At 39.6% G+C, this 19,626-nt stretch overlaps 1 protein-coding gene across 6 annotated transcripts in view; it reads left to right on the forward strand.

Annotated features, from left to right (window-relative positions):
* Window positions 1–19,626, forward strand: part of LOC124551340 (glycogen synthase kinase-3 beta) — a 329,510-nt gene that overhangs the window by 287,073 nt on the left and 22,811 nt on the right. For all 6 annotated transcript variants that reach the window (XM_047126369.1, XM_047126370.1, XM_047126371.1 and 3 more), the window contains one exon: window positions 12,306–12,492. In XM_047126369.1, coding sequence (XP_046982325.1) covers window positions 12,306–12,492 — 187 coding nt within the window. The remainder of the gene's footprint in view (window positions 1–12,305; window positions 12,493–19,626) is intronic.

Below are 19,626 nucleotides of genomic sequence, written 5' to 3' on the forward strand. Positions count from 1 at the left end.
ACAGTTACTCTTGATGGCACCTCTTTGTTTTTGCGTTTTATGCTTTTTATAGATTGATTTTCTTACCAAAAGCTTTAGAGATGTGGCTAGGCAGTTATTGTTAAGCTTTATAGAGTAATTTTGTAGAAGTTTTGTTTATTTACAGTGAAATTCTGTAGTGAACTACATATTTTGACAAAATCGTGCTCGATATTCTGCAACTGTGACGGTAAAGATGTAATATTGCATCTACACCATCTGATCAAAAGTAACCAGACATCTGTTATAGCAGCGTGTCGGCCCTTTGCCTTTGTCAACTTGAACTCAGCTGAGGACACTTTACACGAGGTGTCTGAACTCTCTGGAGAAATGACAGACAGATTTTTTGTAATGATCTGAGACCAGAGTAGTTAGTGATATTGGACATTCGTGTCTGGAGCAAAGTTGACTTCCTGACTTATCCCAATGGAGTTCCATTGGGTTCAGGACTCTGGACAAATCAGCCCATTTGAGGAATGTTACTGTCACCTCTCGGCTGTTCCTCTACCGTACGCAGAATACGGTGCTGTAAAATGTGCTCGTATCTTTCTGCATTTAGAATATTCTTAGGTGAAATAATGGGACAACACCGCAAGCGTGAAAAGATCGTCACTACTGTAACGCCATCTCCTCTGTACTTCATTGTCACCACTACGCATGGTGATGCAGGTCTTTGCCAGTCACACACACTTCTATCAGAATGCACAGGGGATAGTGCAGTTCATCACTCCAAACTACTTGCTTTCTGTCATCCTCTGTACAGTGTCACTGCACCACCTGCAGAAATTTGTGGCTTACGAGCAGCTGCTTGACCTTTCTTTCTAAATCCTTACACGCAGCCACTGTGTTACAGGACAGCTTGTAGCACGTAGAAACTCGAGAGTGATTTTGTGAGAGTTCCCTTTTTACGACCATCCTCCACAGTGGTCAATGGCCGCTGCCTCTCGGTACACAAGAAAGGGACTTCACATCCCGTCGACATAAAGATTGTTAGAGATAAATGTGAGAGATCTGGTCCTAGTGTAGCCTTTCTATTTCACAACCACGTCACCTACTCTGACCGGGGCTGTTTGAGGAGGATTGAAATGTCCTTCACGGACGTGTTGCTCAAGTAATATCGGGTGACTTGTCGATATACGAAGTTGAGGAGCTCTCCCGACTGATCCATTCTGCTTTTAATGTTTATCTACGGGCAACACAGTACTCGTCACCTTTTTATACTAGTGGATCCACCTCTTGTGACATCTAGTGGTCAGGCCAACTTTACGTTACATAGCAGTGTCCAGGTACTTCTGATCAGATAAGTGTTTGTATTCTCTGTCTCTGTCCGTCTCTCGCTGTGTGTGTGTGTGTGTGTGTGTGTGTGTGTGTGTGTGTGTGTGTGTGTGTGTACAGTTTTCAAGTTACTTCAATTAGAAGATTGAGGGAGTGGGGGGAGGGAGAGGTAGTGTGTCTTGCTGAGAACCACAGTTTCCTTCCACAATCTGTGACATCAAGTAATTTGATTGCTGTGTGCTGTAATTTTCAAAGTGAACAAAGTACTTCAGTTTTAATTTTAGTTTTGATGTTTCAGTAGTGACAGTACTAGTAGTTATTTTAATTTGTGTCTTTTGACAATGGTGAGCTGAATGACTTCCTCTTTTATGTTAGTACAAGTTACTGAGAAACAGTTCTATCACCTGGATTTGATGGTGAAAACATTTTTGTTTTATGTTCTCACATTGTCTGATGCATGCATTATGTTCATAGTCTCTTTCATCTAATATGTGGATAGATCCTTTCCAAAGTGATAAAACTACTTCTAATGTTTCACATCCCTGAAAGCTGTTTTTCATTATGTGAATTATGGAACACATTGTGTGAATTGGTGAATGATTATAAAGTCATTCTGCAACTGCCTTCACTTCTGATATTTGTATGTGACCACTCTTTGGTTCTATTATCAGTTGTTTCTTACCTCATGTGGATGAGCATATTACGTCTCCATTCTTACTGAATAAGCTACACAAATTAGTTTTCACGTATTCGTATTTGGTACACGACAAGAAATCACACCCAAGCCAATACTTCCCTGACTGAAAAACACACAAAAACACACACACACACACACACACACACACACACACACACACAGTGGACAGCGGGAGGGAGAGGGGGGGAGGGGGGGGGAGGGAGGGAGAGAGAGAGAGAGAGAGAGAGAGAGAGAGAGAGAGAGGAAAAGATGGATTAATATTGAAGATAATTAAAAATGGCAGTTCACCATTTTAGTGTACAGTCGAAGCATAGCTCTCGGAAAAGTATTTCAGTTCTAAATTTTTGCAGTTTTCTGCACAGGATACCTTTATGTGTATAATGTAAAGCCTATTCCAGTGTTACATATGAGGTTTGCCATTATCTTCATATGGTTTCTTAGTTTAGTTTTTTATTTTGTGTGTTGACTGTTCCATGTGTGTGCGTGAACACGGTGTTTTGACAACATGAAATAAATGCCATTTTGGACTGGCACATTAAGCCGTATTCCTTTTTATTTTTCCGTCAAAACTGACAAACCTGGACTACTGCATATAGTTACTTACTTCAAAATTCCATTGATAACTGTGTTATATGGTGTGTTGTATGTTTGACTATCATTGGAAACTCTTACTTTATATGTTTAAATTGTAATGGTTTTAGATTTTGTCCTTGTCACTACACAGCCATAAACAATATCACATAGTGAAGTATAAGGAACTACAGTTGACTGTTTCATGCCATTCTTCAGTTAAAAGAATAATTCCAAAATCTGTGCAGCTGATGTCACATGGGATAATACTGTTGCAGAAGTAAACATACACCCTCAGATCATAAACAGCAACAGATAACCCAGAATGGTGTAAGGTATGTCTTGAATCCTAAGGTAATAGCTTATTTTGCCTTGCAAACTGAGAGTTCTTCATATAAACACAAGCAAATAACTGAATTTGACAGAAGACATGTAAGTCTAATGAGGGTGGTGGATGGTCATCCTGAAAAAGTTTCATTACGATACAACTGTGTATGATAAGGAGATGATAGTCCCTTGATAAAAGTGGTGTAATGTAAAGGGAAATTGAAGTTTCTGTGAACTAGCCAACGAGGAGTATTCGCGCAGCAGTTAGTGCAGGAAAGAATAAAAGTGTCCCAAGGAATAATTTGGTTCGGAGTGGTGGGGCCGTTTCAATTAAATTATGTAACAGTATATTGAAGGTGGTGTTTAGGCTGTCAAGTATGATGAGTTAATAAGAGCAGTTGAACATAGACACAGGCTGATCTGTTTAAAAAGAGAGAGCCAAAAAATGGGAAAGGAAGTACAGAATAAATAGCTGCAGTGGATGGGTTTAGAGAGGTAGTTCTCTACCTGCTTGGGGAATGGGTGTGTCACCATCATCATTTGTTACATTGGCTCGATCAGACTGTGTAAAAATCGGACTGTGAAAAAACTGTGACTTTGTATGGGCACTTACGATCGTGCAGTTGAGTGCCCCACAATAATAATAATAATAATAATAATAATAATAATAATAATAATAATAATAATAATAATAATAATAATAATAATAATAATAATAATCATCATCATCATATCTATGCTTAGGAAGGCACAGCTTGCCCAGCAGCCTGCAAAATTGCACTGTCTGCTTCAAGGATGCCGTTCGTAGTAAAGAAAAAGTACAGTTTAGCCCCTCTCTGTGTTGCCTTCATCTTTGTCAGATTGACACAATTGGAAAACTTCTATAGGCAGAATCGTCTCCGAATGGTAAAACACTCGCCTTGACCACCAAATTAATTTTATTTATAGTCATGTGACACATTTTGTGAGAAACCAACCGTCAGATCTTTGGCTGAAATATAAGACGGCATATTAAAAAGAGTAAATTGAAATAGTGATGTAGCAGACATAAGTTGGAAGCTTCACAAGGAAAACAGTTTCACAAGTAGGTTGCATTAGTGAAGGTAACACCTCTGACGTAAGATGATATTGTGGCAAATATTTATTAAAAACTATGTACGTAAGTTAGGTCCTATGACATCAGGCATAATTGCTACATGCCAAACATTTATAAAAATTAAATATGTGATTTAAATTCTTTGTACAAGAAAAATAATTGCTAACAGAAGGGTTTGTATCTCTACCACCAAGTCTGTAGCTGCAGTGCTCAACATTTCTGGGATTTGAATATAAGAAAGTGGAGCATATGGAAAATAGCCAAGTATAAAAATTTGGACTAAATAAAAATAGTACAGAATGAGATCATAGTTATAAGAAAATCGATAAAAATAAAGCTTTAATAAAAAAAAAGGTAGGTGGAAGGAAGTGGCAGGGACAATTATTAAGAACGAAAGGAACCATTGACATTTGTTGCCTAATAGCAAGTTAGATATCCTCTGCTGGATTGCAATTACACTTGAAAACACCAATGGGATGCCAGTCAAGTATTCAACAAAAACAATACACAGCCAAGGCTGTGACATTATGAAAATTGCACTTTATAGTGATAGTGCCAAATATAAAGTGAAATAAATTTGGAGACCTGGTTCTACTTCGTCTATTTGATTTGAAAGCATTTTTATTTAATATGTTTTACACAATTAACAAATTTCAGCCGAAAAGACCGCTCTCAAGTCCTATATAAGTACAAAGGCACTGGTAACATGTAGACATACTCATGTCATAGCTATAGCACTTGACAATAGCCTACAAATAGATACAAAATGATGTGCAAAACTTAAACATGAAAGTAACGTGTCGCAAAATGTGCTACAGCAAGTAACGTAGCTTGATGAAACTTGGACAATACGTTGAAAGAACTGCTGCAGTGTGCCACAGAAGGTAACTGAAAGAAGCATGCAGTGAAATGAACAGGAATGACACTTTTATTTGAAGACAATAATTATATGGAAGTCACTCAGCTTTGATGGTTCCTTGGTCATTACAAAAGCTGGGAAATGGTTCTTAATGGGGTGTGTAATCATCATGGAGGCAATGCATGCTCTGCACCGTGCTTCCATGCTGGCCACAAGATTGGTAATGAGTTCTTGTGTTCGGGCATTTCACTTCTACATCAGCATGGTTATCAACTGCTAGGTGGTTGCTGGTGCCTGTGGACATGCTGCAATCTGTGTTCCCAGTGAATGGGAAGGCGAGGGTCTGGGGAGTGGGCAGGTTAGTCCATTCGCTGAAAAGACTCTCGTTCAAAGAGCTGCTCCACCTGTGCTATTTGATGTGGTCGCACAAATTCATCCGTAAAAATGAAATGGGGCCGAATGCATCCCAAAAAGACACTCATGGGGAAGGATTGCAGTATCACAGTAACATTGATCGGCGAAAGTAACGTGTCCAAAGATATGGAAGTCAGCACACCCATGCAACATTATGCCTGCCCACACCAGAAGACCTGGAGCATAAAAATGATTAGGTTCGACAATGTTCCTGGTTGCATTACGTGTTCCCACCTTTCACCCCATCAGTGTGCATCTGGAATCACTACTCAAACTGAAGCTGCTCTCATCCAAAAAGGACATGGACCCCACTCGTCATTGGTCCAGTTCCCTATGTTTGTGGCACGATCACACACGGTACTGCCGATGTGTGGGTATCGACAGAACCGACATACCAATTGCTGGGGAAAGGGACTGTCCCCGTGCAGTTGCTGTGCCAATTTGGTTTGTGAGCCTTGTAGTCCTGTTAAATGTGTGACAATTTCACCTCCTGTTTGACATGGATCTCTTATTGTGTTCTTGCACTTGCACTTGCACTTGCACTGCTGTTAGACATGGGTCTCTTCTTGCCTGTTGCACAATGTAGCGGTCTTCTGCTGCTGTAGTTAACATGTCTTATATCTCTATATTTCATTTCATAGATCTGGTGACGGGATTTTTTTTTTCTAAATGTGTCATATGATTATGAATAAAATTATGTTGGTGATAGAGACAAGTGTTGTACCGTTTATAGCCAACATGGTCCCAGATATAGAGAAGTTTTGTTGAAAATAAAAGAATATTCTCTTCTTGAATTCAGGGATACTATATCCACATTCACCGTTGTCCCACTTGAAGGACAAGAATTTTGAAACTGCCAATCTAAACACTTGGGGACACTGCCGCTCTCATCCACACTATAAATCCAGTTTTTATTAAAAAGATAACTAACAAAATTGAAGAGAATCAGACACAAAAGCCACTTAGCCTCCATAGACCTTATAAAAGCTTCTGATAAGGCTTGTGGAATAATGGGGATAAGAGGTCATGTATTACATTTGACATGTGCTGTAATAAGCATGCACAAAGATGGCACCATTTACTTGGGCTGAAAAGCTGAATTGATGCTAGTTTCAAATAGGTAGGAATGCTATTTTAACAAGCCATGCTTTGGCAGTAAGAGGATTACATCAAAGAAGAAATATGCCTGTGGACATAATATGTAAACAATATAACACGAAGATAATAGCAGAAATCTAAAACTGTGGTTTTTGTGGGAAATTATCTTAGAAGAGGAAATATTATTCTTAATAAAGAAGCATTATGATAAGTTAAACAGTTTAAATCTTTTGACTACGAAATTAAATTTCAATGGTATAAGAATGTTGAGGAAATGGACAAAATCATGCACATATGTATACTTGAGAGGCAGTAGTTGATTCCTTAAAGTGTAACTTGGAAATAAATAAATTGAAATTTTAACACGCCATGATTGTTCAGTTTATTGTGAGTCAGTCATGGATCATAAATAAAAGAACAGAGTTCAGGCTATGGAAAATAATATGTCTCAGAATGATTTAAGTGACGGATTGGACCAATTTGGGGACCAATCGGACATCTGTAGATCAAGTCGACCAAAATGGAACAAAAAATGGAGTGAGCTCGTTAATGGAATGAGTAATTGAAGATTGTCTTCCAAAATCTTGAGACATGAACCTGAAGTAAACTGGGCAACCTGTGGTGTATTTATTTTGGTCCTGTAAAAGGGGGAATAAAACTGATAATGACACAACAAAATGAATGCACTGCAGTTTCCCCAGAGTCCAAGACCTACAAAAGCAACTAAAACAAAACTTACCTGTCATCCCTGACAGTAAACTAACATTATATTTATGTATTGTGCTTAAACCTAACAAAAAATTTCAGTTGTAGAAAATGTCTTAAAAGTTCTTCCTAGTCTTTCTTAAAGTGCCTTGTCCTCCATGTTGTTTATCTGTGGTTTTTCTGAACAGCAATTCTGTTCTCAGTCCAAACCATAGTCCCAAGTTCTTTAGCCAGAATAGTCTTCTTCCTGGACTACATCTACTATCAATCTTTGCTTCAAGTATTATTTGAAACAGGCTGTATTATTTGTTGTTCTGCCTTATATGGCAAAAGTATTAGTGTTTCCTTCTTTTGGTATTGAAAATTTCAAAATCTCTGTTCATGTGCCCCAGAACTGCTACTGTTGTGACTTTATCTGTCCACAGTATCCTCAATATCCTTCAATATGCCCACATTTCAAACGCCTTCCAGTTCTTACCTAATATGGTGGTAAGTGTCCATGACTCTTCTTTGTAGAGTAGGATGCTGGAACACACAGCATCAGAGTAATAGAGTGCAAGGAGTAGTCTGTTTGTTGTGGCTAGTCAAATTTCCTTCTTTTCTGGGAAAGAACTTCTGGCCCGTTTGATTCTGCAGCGAATTTCTTGGTAGGAGTCCCAGTTATCATTGATTTCGCACCCAAAATATTTACATGACGAAACCCTTTCGATCTTTTCATTATTGAGTGAAAGAGCGCCCTGAATTTCACCTCATTCTCTGCTCACAACTACTCATTTTGTTCTGCTGTTGTTCTCTTCAGGAACACTGCCTAGTAGTTCTTGGAGGCCTTGTAAGGTTGTTGCTTGATAGTGTTATCAGCTGTATCTCATAACACGGTCAATCATCATTCTTGGTACTTTCCGTCTAGAGCATCTTGGAAAATCTTTTCAGAATAGTCGTTGAAAAGTAGTAAGGAGAGAATGCAACCCCTTTTCCACAACTGAAAATTCTTCTTCTGACAGCTGAACATACACAGACACCAACTCTCTGGTTCCAGTGCAGACTTCCGTCCAGTTGGATGTCACGATCATCAAGCCCCAGTTCACCTAAGAACCCAGATAGAAAAATTTCTGTATATATAATGGTGCAATAGACAGGCTCATTTAGGTAATAATATAACCACAGTTTTTTCAAAGTACAGATCCTTCTTTCTTACCAGTCTGTTGCTATCTGACTTTTACCTCTCTCTCCTGCCACTTGTTAAGTAGAAACCTATTTGTTTCTATAGTTAGTAGTAGCTTAAGGACCATTTGCCTTTTTGTTGTTTTTGCCGCTGTGTCATTTTATGAATGAATGTCTTTGGCACAATAGTTCGCCTTTTTTTGTCACACTCGCACCCAGTGAGACTCCAAAAATTAGTTAAATATGTAGTTTGTGTATGTATTAACATGCAGCACGAACGGAGAAAGAAAGCTTGTGGCAAACGAATTGGACAAGCACTGTGGATTAGAAACTCTGTTTCCATTGAAATACTGATAGTTCCAGAATAGAAAGAATGTACAAAAAATCAGAGGACAAATACCTCACCTGCAGACGAACGGGGGCAGGTATATAGGTATGATCCTCCACGATATTCTTCTTGCAGAAGTGCTAATCCATCAAGACGTGGAAGAGAGAGATTCTACATACTTCAGAAAGTGGTTGAGGGTAGGTAATAAGTTGGGCTTTAGCTCAGTCTGCAAGAGCATTGCCCACAAAAGGCAATGTTTTGGTTTTGGTACAGAAATATCATCTCTTCTATGGACTATGCAAAAGTTGAATTGTTTGTCTGTTGCATTAACCTAATTAACTCCAAAAATTATTCTAAGCTCCTCATGCAACAGTGGTAGTAAGAGTGTACATGTGTGTTAAATGTTTTTTTTTTTTTCCAAAAGATAAGAATATCTTTCTTCTTATCTGATCAAAAATTTATAAATCAACATTGAAATAGCTTTAACAAATCTGTGGCACGTACTGATACAGCAAAAAACACTAGCTGTGAAGGCCGATGAAAAGTGCAGCACTCGGAACTTGTTCATTAGTTCACCTTCCCAGAAATTTCTTACAAACATTGTCTTCAGTGTGCTGACTGAATGTTTTTTCCCTATTCAGTTGATCCTGGATTTTCATTCATTTCAGTAAATTTCTCCGATCAAAATAAGTTTTTTGTAAATAATGTCAGTGTCGATAACCTTGGAGTATTACTGGAATTTATTTGATAATGAGCACATCGGTGGGCAATTGCCCCAGAAGGAACTCGCTGAAATCCTTAAGTTTCATACAAAAATGTTAATTTCCTGCCAAATTACGCAGAATTCCAGCTAGACACACAACAAAGCTTCTTACCGAGCCTTAACAAATAACAGTTAATTTGGTGGTAAGTGCTGCTCATAAGCTTAGACACTGTTTGCCAGTGCTTTACTTGCTACTACTGACAATACCATCTAACAACTTTCCCTCCACCTTGTATGGTGGATTATATTTAGTATATTTTGGAGCATTACTTCAAAAATTATTTAAATAAGCTTATGCTAACATAATTTAGTTAATCATTATTAGTCCGTTTATTCATTACCGAATGTTATGACATCATTTTTTCATTCATTTATTAAGTAACTGCACCATTGACTAGGTGTTTCCATCCACGGCAATTTTCAGCTCTTCTTAATATAATGTGAAGAGGTAGGCCAGTAATCTTCTTCACTTCATCCGACCATTGACGTGTTGCTCTTCCTCTTGGTCTTATGACTTGAAGTTTGGGTTGCAAGATGGGTTTTTTTAAATTATCCTCTTTTCAGAATGTGCCTAAGGAACTGGGAGTAGCTTCAACTGGCAAGGTAAGATGCTAAATTCTTCTGTAACGGAAGCATCGATTCATTCTTCTGTCGATGGTATGCAAAACGTCTTCCACCGACGCTATATCTGCAAGCCATAAACTTGACTCTTGCCACTAACTTTCATGGCCCAATCTCACAGCCATGCAAGAACACAGGAAACACCAATTCTTCCACCAAACACATTGTTTTGGATAGTGCCCAGTTGTGCCAGATCTTTGCAAGTTTAACCATCACAGCTCACCCAAGGGTAATTTGCCATTTTATTTCTTTATCAAATTGTCCTGTGTCATTGATCAGAGATCCTCGATATACAGTATCATTCACTACTTGCAAATCCTTCAAGCAATCTGTTAGACAGATTCAATCTAAACCTTCTCTTTTAACAACCATGTTTATTTCTTAGGCCGAAATTTAAACTAATAGTCTTCACTCGGGGAAAAAGATTAATAAGTCCCTCAGTTTCTGCAGTTAGGATAGTATCATTTGCAGAGCATACATTGTTGATTTTCCTGCTGCCAACGGAAATTCTGCCATCACAGCCAACCAGTGTGCTGCTAATCACATACACTGCACAGATGTTACAAAACACAGGTGTCAGTATGACCTTTTCTGACTTCCATTCGTCACATTAAAAAAAATCTCGAGTATTTAATATCCACCTTTATGGTTGTGGGTGGTCGTTATAAAGACCTTTTGGCAATTATAGGTCCTGTGGAACCTCACACTAATTGAGCACATGTCGCAGCTTGTCCCACATGAACATAGACTTCTTTTTATAATCTAGGAAGCAAATGAAGATATGGACATGGGACTCAAGACTTCCTCAGTTGCCTGCTTCAGAATGCCTTTGCTGTCACATAACCTGCTTGTTCTGCAGAATTTTGAGTTTGCAGGATTATTTATTTATTTATTTTTAAGATGTTGATTCATCATTTACAGAACTACTTTGCCAGTGTGTGATATTAATGCTATAGTGTTATAATTACAGCGGTCCCTAACTGATCCTTTTTTGCAAAGAGGAATTGGAACAGATGTAGTCCAGTCATTGCAGTTACAAAGTTTTGACATCATATTACTTATTAAATGACAGCGTGCGTGCCTTCCATCCCATCACAGTCAGCATTTCTCTGGAAAAATTGTCTTTACCTGGACTTTTGTTGCTTTTTGAAATGCTTGATTAATTCTCAGTTTCACTGAGTGGAACATATTGTTCTGTATTAGATTCCATGCGAATAATCTCTTCCTTAACATTATTTCCTTTGCAATACAGGATTTCACATCATTATTTACACCTAACTATTGCTTCTTTCTTGTCACCAATAAGATTGCCTGGTACATCTTCCAGCACCACTGCACGGTTTGAACTCTTGGGTAGTGCTGTTTATCTTCTTGAAGAGGTCACGCATTTGATTTAGCTTTTGATGCTGGTTATTTCTCACAAATTCTGGTGAGATACTGTGACTACTTGGTTTGGTAGTTACGTGGCATAGTACTTTGTAGGCTACTTTGTCTTCAGCAGTTCATATTGCACATTTCTTCAGCGTCCTCCTCTCTTCAGTCAGTAATAGAGTAGTGTTTGAAATCGATGGATGCTTCACGCATTGAGTTCATTTAGTTAAATACATAATTAACAATGTTTCCATGTACCTTTCAATGATTCATATGACTTTAAAAATTTTACATAATGAGATTGTACGTTGTTGGCGCAGAATGTAAACCGTGTTGGCTATTACATTTTTATATGAATGGTTAAACCTTCAAGAAAATCAAGGCCCAGTTAATGCGTATTAGATAAAATAACATACATTTCTGCAAGCAAGGAACTAAGTACTTCAAATCTATGTAAACTGTAGGTCCTCCAAAATTTTTAATATAAATTTCTTTTGTAAAATGTAAATTTCTCATGCAAAGAAAATATCAAAGTAATCTGCAAAACACAAATTACTGTTTGAATTTAAAAAAAATGGAAATCATAGCTTTTAAAAGGTTTTAATATTTTCGAGGTAGTTCTTGCCCAAAAGTAAACTGTTAAAGAAAAATAAATGCCAGTTACTTAGTGTGGACATGATATCAAAGTAAGTGGATGCTCCCTTTTTCTACATTTCATGGTGTCATAACATTATTGTACGCTTGCGGTATGTCAACACTGTAGTGTCTGAGCAGCACATCATTCAATCTCTAAGGAAATAAGAACGGCTAAGGAATGAATGACATTACAAAAAGAAATGTGCCGTGCAATACAGAAATGTGTGTTTGGTGCATTACTATTACTTACTCTCTAGTTCACCGATCTCACTTCATCCACTCTTTCTGCTGTGAAAGATACTGGTACACATATTGAAAATAAATTGTATATATTGTTATTGATTCATAAAATCTCCATTGTTTAAGGTATTCCGTGCGCGCACTCCACCAGAGGCAATCGATTTGGTGTCACGTCTTCTGGAGTATACACCGTCGTCGCGTACATCACCGCTGCAGGCATGTGCTCACACTTTCTTTGATGAGCTCCGGGAGCCTAACACTCGGCTTCCCAATGGCCGTGAGTTACCACCGCTGTTCAATTTCACAGAGCATGGTAAGTGTCAGTGAAGTAAACTGATTTACTTTTCACCTTCCCTTTGTTCTTTCTCCTTCTGCACTTTCATACTGCATACTGTTGTTCACTTTGTCTTGTACCACCACCCCCCCCCTCCCCCCTACTCCATTACATCATCTTACTTGGCAGGTTTTATAGGCACGAATGATTACTGGTGTACTTCCAAGTAGCTGTTTCAGTTTTATTCACAATGTTTCAAGATCGACCCAGCTGTTTTCGTCAGTTGCTGGAAGTTTTGATTTTGTGTGTACTTGCTCCCTGGACTCTGACCAGACTTAATGATGATGGCTGAGCCCTTTGTCAAAATGTTGTGCATAAAACAGAAAAAGTAATTCGGTAAAACACTCGGGAGCACATACAGCTGATTTTTCTTCTTCTTCTTCTTCTTATTATTATTTTCATTATCATTATTATTATTTTTCCCATAACCGTTTCTCTGGACATGAAATTTTGAAGCTGCCTCCTCGTTCCTCTGTCCCACCTCTCTTCCCTCTCTCTCCCTCCTCCCCTGCCCCCTTCTCATAAAGCTTTTACATATAAATTTCTGGGATGTAGTTGTTCGTATGACTTTTTTTAAACCTTCGACTTTGTTCTTGCTGGTTGTTACATGCTACTTAAAAAGTCCATTTATGGGACTGGGATGGATCGCAACAGAAAATATACTCAGAGTTAAAATGCAGTATTGTTTGACCCAGTCAATCAGTGATTGCATGGTAATGAGAACAGAAATGGAGCACTCAGTAGTGTTGTCTTTCAGACTATGGAAATCAAATGTATAAGGAGCAAAGGTATTTTTGTAAACAACAACAAAATTAATTTATTCTTGATTTAATGTTAATGTTAATTTCTGTGTATGTGAGTTAGTGTTCCATACTATACAAAGCAGTGCTTGTATAGCACAGCAGCGCATCTAGAGATTTGAGGTTCTGATTGTGATGATGTCAGTGTGCAGATTGTGTGACTAAAATTGCCACAGACACACAGTAGTTAATACAATAAAAAATATTTTGGACAGCAAGTTTTTATCTCAGTTTACAATTGCTAACTTCTGTCGCCTTGGCCACTACCTTCACAACCTGCAGATGCACACCACTCTGCATCACAGTTATTAGCACGCTGGACTCGCATTCAGGAGGACAGTGAGTCAAATCTTCTGCTGGTCATCAAGACTTAGGTTTTCCTTGATTTCTCTATATTACTCCAGATAAATTCATCTTGCTTTTATAGACCTCAAAAATGTTTTTGATCAGGTACCACATGAAATAATGTGATTAGCGCTTGAAGTCGTGGCAATCTGGAGTACCTCGTTAACTGGATGCAGCATCAGTGTTTAGAAAGGAGCAGCTATGTCCAGGTGGCTGCAGTAGCGTCAAATAACTTTTGTGTCAGAGTAGGAGTCCACAGAGGAGACTAAGTTGCTCGGATGGGCAAGTGGCATTACTCGACCGGATCACGTTTCGAGCGAGAAAGGCATTTGCAATGGTTCGGTCGTATGCTGCACGCAGAGAAAGATAGTGTCACAGAGGCAGCACACACAGTGGAAGTCGCAGGAAAGGGATCAGAGAGGCGACCCCGACAGCGTGAGCTGACACGCTGCAAAATGACCTGAATGCGGTAAATGTTTATCCAAAAATGGCCCATGATTGAAAATGGAGAAAGCAAATCCACTCCGTGGAACCTGCTACTGAATGGGACAAATTATAAAGAAGAAGAAGAAGAACAAGAAGAAGAAGCAGCTGCAGACAAATGCGAGGATGGTTCCTTTCTAGAGGTCGTGGCCAATTTCTTTCCCCGACCGAGCTTGTGTTCCGCCTGTGATGACCTCGTTGTCGACATCCTTCTACCTCTCAGCATCCTTTCCGACCAAATTCAGTTCATCCCACTCAGAGACCCACATGCTGCTATGCTCAGAAAGACACAGTGCAAATGATGTCAAGTTGTCACTTTCTCTTTGCTCAGTTCCAGATGCACCTTAAAGAATTTGAAGTTCTATGTTTAATTCTGTTTCTATCATATTTGTAATCTACTTTAAGGACTTTTATATTCTTATTTGGAAAGGTTGAAAGCTGTTAAAACATTCAGTCTTTACACAGTTAGAACAGTTTCATATTTGACTTCAGGAATAATTATTTCAAGCTTCTTTTATAGGTCGTGCTTTCTTCTATTCCTTTGCTATCTGTTCAGAGTGTGATGATGTCACACAAGCACGCTAGAGTGCAAATCTAAAAGCAGTTTCGGTAATGAGGTACACCATCTAGCACTGAAAACATCTTTATAATGACACAAACGTGCAGACGGAAAATAATTACCTTCTGGACAGAGAGTTCTGTCATTTATTCAAACGTAAGATTTTCCAGAAAATGTAAACATGACTAATTTCCAGAACATTTTAGAAATGATAAATGACAATGAATACTAAATTACAAGTATTTGCTGACGATCTGGGTTCCTCTGGTGACTGACGGCACTACTGCGTGCAGCATAGCTCGTGGCATTGCTCCCTCTCCTGAAGAAACAGTGCCTCGCTGTTCCAGAAGTTCTCATTGGAGCTGAATACATCATCCTAAATCTAGATCTTTTCAACATTGCTCTGGAATTGCTGGAGGATCCTTGCACTCGAGATACTTTTGTATCCTCTTCACTGTGATGAGCATCAGAGGTAGCCCCCTCCTGTCAAACCTTCATACTTTTGAGCCAGTGTTTAGTTTCCTTGAAAAAGAAGCCACTGCCATTGATCTGCACCTCAGGACTCTCATTGAGCTTCATACAGAAGGCATAGACAATGTCTCTTTTATGTAACAATGAAATTCGCCAAACAGCCATGCAGTTGAGATGTTATTTTATTTTATTGTATCTTCACTACCAGTTTTGAAAATTCATTACGACATCTTGAGGCCCCATAAACACATCTGAAAAATAATCAGTATTGGCATACTGGAGCCGTTTGTTTTTGGTTGTTGGGAATTTGTAGCTCCGGTGCTTCCCTCAAAGTCTTGACTTCAACTCGTAGTCAAGTCTTTGAAGATAGCGTAATGAATTGCTGAAACTGGTAGCAAAAATAAAATAACATCTCAGTTGCACAGCTGGTTGGTGAATGTTGTTAAATATTTGACCAGTCGCTGTCCCGTGCCCACAATTGATCGGCACACACTCTCTTTGCTTTTGTGCCTTTGCTGAAGTGTCGTAATCCTCATGAAATCCAAAAAGCAACTAAGCATATGATACAGTGCAAAGTAGCATTATAATAATTTTTTCTGATGGTCCCAGTTTCTGCACAGGCATAAAAATCTATGCAGTCTCCTGAAATGTGCTTCACTGACTGGTGCTTTGTATTCTAGCATGCTTTTTTCCTTTTCTTAAGTATCTTGGTGTGCATGAGAGCCAGCTGTCTGCTTTTCCAATCCTGATGATGAGCTGTTCCATGTAGTCATTCTAAGTATCATTTGGTTGAAACAGGAACAACATATCTCTTTATTGCTGATAATTGATTTATGGGTATATCTCATCATTTTGGCCTTGCAAACGTGAAGTAGCCTGTAGCGTCTCACTTTGCTATGTTGCTGCACATACGAACGTCACGGAGAGCTGTATTAAATCCCGGTCTCTGTTACACATTATTGTAGATCGAGAGCATGTCTGCCAATGTTTCATTAAATCATTCTGTGAGGCTGTCTGTCTGTCTGTCTGTCTGTCTGTGAGTGATAAGCTGTCATCGTTCTGTGTGTGCTATCACAATGTGAAGTTACCCCTGGAAAACATTTCCATGATCAGAAATAATCACGAGGGATCATTGTGCTTCAAAATATAACCACCTTCCAGGAACATGGCAAATTTTGTAACTTTGATGACAGCATGCTGTGTGAGGTAGTTAGTGCAGACATGCATCTGATTCTACCATCTTCACAAGTTCCTTGTGACCAGATGTCAGAGTGTCACGGAAATACTTCTGGACAGCTGGCTGTAGATGAGCTGGGGTGATGATGTATTTCCACCCCATTGGATCATTGTTCCTTGTATACAATGTTCCTTTTATTAATCAGTATTCCTGTTTGGTTGGTTCTCCATTCAAGGCTTCTATGGTTTTCAGCAATGCTAGCTCTTCCCTCTATTCAGCAGCAACATCATTTAATTGAGTGATGACGGAGCTTCCATCCATGCTGATGTGGTCAGCCAAAGGATTCCCTGAAAGGCTGTCATATACCGATGTTTGTGTACGATTTTGTTTACTAGTGATTTCATACTCTTGAAGCCTGAGTGACCATCTCACCATCCGGCCCGATGGATTCTTCATGCTATTAAGTTAGAATAATGATCTGACAACCAGTGAATGGTTTGCCAAATAAATACAGTCAGAACTTCATAGCCCAAACAACTACGAAGCACTCTTTCTCTGTTGTTGAGTACATTATCTCCGATTTGCACTGGAACTGGGCGTAACCCATAACTGCTACCCCGTCAGTGTGGTGCTCTGTATCGTCATTCTCGTCTCTCAGTGCTGTTGTTGTTGTTGTTGTTGTTGTTGTTGTTGTGGTCTTCAGTCCTGAGACTGGTTTGATGCAGCTCTCCATGCTACTCTATCCTGTGCAAGCTTCTTCATCTCCCAGTACCTACTGCAACCTACATCATTCTGAATCTGTGTAGTGTATTCATCTCTTGGTCTCCTTCTACGATTTTTACCCTCCACGGTGCCCTCCAATGCTAAATTTGTGATCCCTTGATGCCTCAAAACATGTCCTACCAACCGATCCCTTCTTCTAGTCAAGTTGTGCCACAAACTTCTCTTCTCCCCAATCCTACTCAATACCTCCTCATTAGTTACGTGATCTACCCACCTTATCTTCAGCATTCTTCTGTAGCACCACATTTCGAAAGCTTCTATTCTCTTTTTGTCTAAGCTAGTTATCGTCCATGTTTCACTTCCATACATGGCTACACTCCATACAAATACTTTCAGAAACGGCTTCCTGACACTTAAATCTATACTCGATGTTAACAAATTTCTCTTCTTGAGAAACGATTTCCTTGCCATTGCCAGTCTACATTTTATATCCTCTCTACTTCGACCATCATCAGTTATTTTACTCCCTAAATAGCAAAGACTGGAGAATTTAGTAGCACTTTTTTAAAGACAAGGAAAGATCTCTTTTGCACCTTGTTTCCAGAAAATTTGGCATCTCCCTGCAGTAGTTCTTGCAGGCGATGTGCATTTGTACAAAAGTCCTTTATGAATCGCAATTAGTATGAGCACAGTCTGAGAAAAACAAATAGACCAAGGAGTCAGAAAATTAGTGAGTGCTCTTAATTTCTCTACAGCAGGATGCACTCCATTCCCACTGACTAGGTCTTCAAAGATTATGTTGTGGGCAAAGAAGAGCCACTTCCTGGGATTTAGATGGAGGTATGAGTCTGGACACATTTCAGCACAATTGTCAGGTGGCTTAGATGTTAAAGTGTCTTCAAAACAGTGACAGTGTCTTCTATATAGCAGACACATGTCATCCATTAAGGTGTTGAAGTAGGTTGTCCACTATACACTATTTCATCTAAAGTATCCAGACTCCCCCAAAAACATAAGTTTTTCCTATTACGGGCATTGTGCTGCCACCTACTGCCAGGTACTCAATATCAGGGACCTCAGTAGCCATTACACATTTTGAGAGAGCAGAGTGGGGCACTCCATGGAACTCACGGATTTCAAATGTGGTCAGGTGATTGGGTGTCATTTGTCATATGTCTGTACACGAGGTTTCCACACTCCTGAACATCCCTTGGTCCATTGTTTCCTATGTGATAGTGAGGTGGGAATGTGAAGGGACACATACAGCACAAAAGCGTACAAGCCGACCTCACCTGTTGGCTGACAGAGACCGCCGACAGGTGAAGATGGTTCTAATGTGTAATAGGCAGACATCTATCCAGACCATCACACAGGTATTCCAAACTGCATCAGGATCCACTGCAAGTACTATTACAGTTAGGCGGGAGGTGGTCAAGTGGCTGCTCATAAGCCAGCTCAAAGCCACACATCGCTCCGGTAAATGCCAAATGACACCTCGCTTGGTGTAAGAAGCATAAACATTTGACGATTGAACAGTGGAAAAACATTGTGTGGAGTTACGAATCACAGTACACCATGTGGTGATCCAATGGCAGGATGCGGGTATGGCGAATGCCTAGTGAACGTCATCTTACAGCTTGTGTAGTGCCAAGAGTAAAATTCGGAGGCAGTGGTGTTACCGTGTGGTCGTGTTTTTCATGAATAGGGCTTGCACTCTTTGTTGTTTTGCGTGGCACTATAACGGCACAGCCCTACATTGGTGTTTTAAGCACCTTCTTGCTTTCCACGTTGAAGAGCAACTCGGCGATGGTGACTGCATCTTTCAACATGATGGAACACCTGTTTATAATCCACGGCTTGTGGCGGAGTGGTTACACGACAATAACATCCCTGTAATGGACTGGCCTGCTCAGAGTCCTGACCTGAATCCTACAGAACACCTTCGGGATGTTTTGGAACGCTGACTTTGTGCCAGGCCTCACCTATGGACATTGATACCTCTCCTCAGTGCAGCACTCCATGAAGAATGGGTCGCTATTCCCCAAAAAACCTCTAACCACTTGATTGAGCGTATGCCTGTGAGAGTGGAAGCTGCAATCAAGGCTAGGTGTGGGCCAACTTCGTATTGAATTCCAGCATTACCGATGGAGCGTGGCACGAACTTGTAAGAAATTTTCAGCCACGTGTCTGGATACTTTTGATCACATAGTGTATGTTTGATGTTGGCTGGAAGTTGTAGAATTTCACAGGCCAAACAGCATAACTTTGAACTCATGGAGGCCGTCAGGTTTCGTGAAGGCAATCTTTTCACAGTCGGCCTCATCAGTCAGCCAGTAACCTCGCTACATGTCCTTACTTAAGAGCAGTAAGTCATCATCACTGTGTGCCAATGGGTAGATATCTTATTTCATATTTTTATTCAGTTGGTGGTATTTGTCTCAAACTTCGTGTGCCATCCTCCTCCTCCATAAAGATCAAAGGAAGAGAGAGGACAATCTGAATGTTATCACTTTGCAGCATCTTTTCCCCTTCCTTCCAAATTGTGCCTTGTCCAG

This window comes from Schistocerca americana, chromosome 9, assembly GCF_021461395.2.
Source record: "Schistocerca americana isolate TAMUIC-IGC-003095 chromosome 9, iqSchAmer2.1, whole genome shotgun sequence".
In the NCBI taxonomy this organism is placed as follows: Eukaryota; Metazoa; Arthropoda; class Insecta; order Orthoptera; family Acrididae; genus Schistocerca; species Schistocerca americana.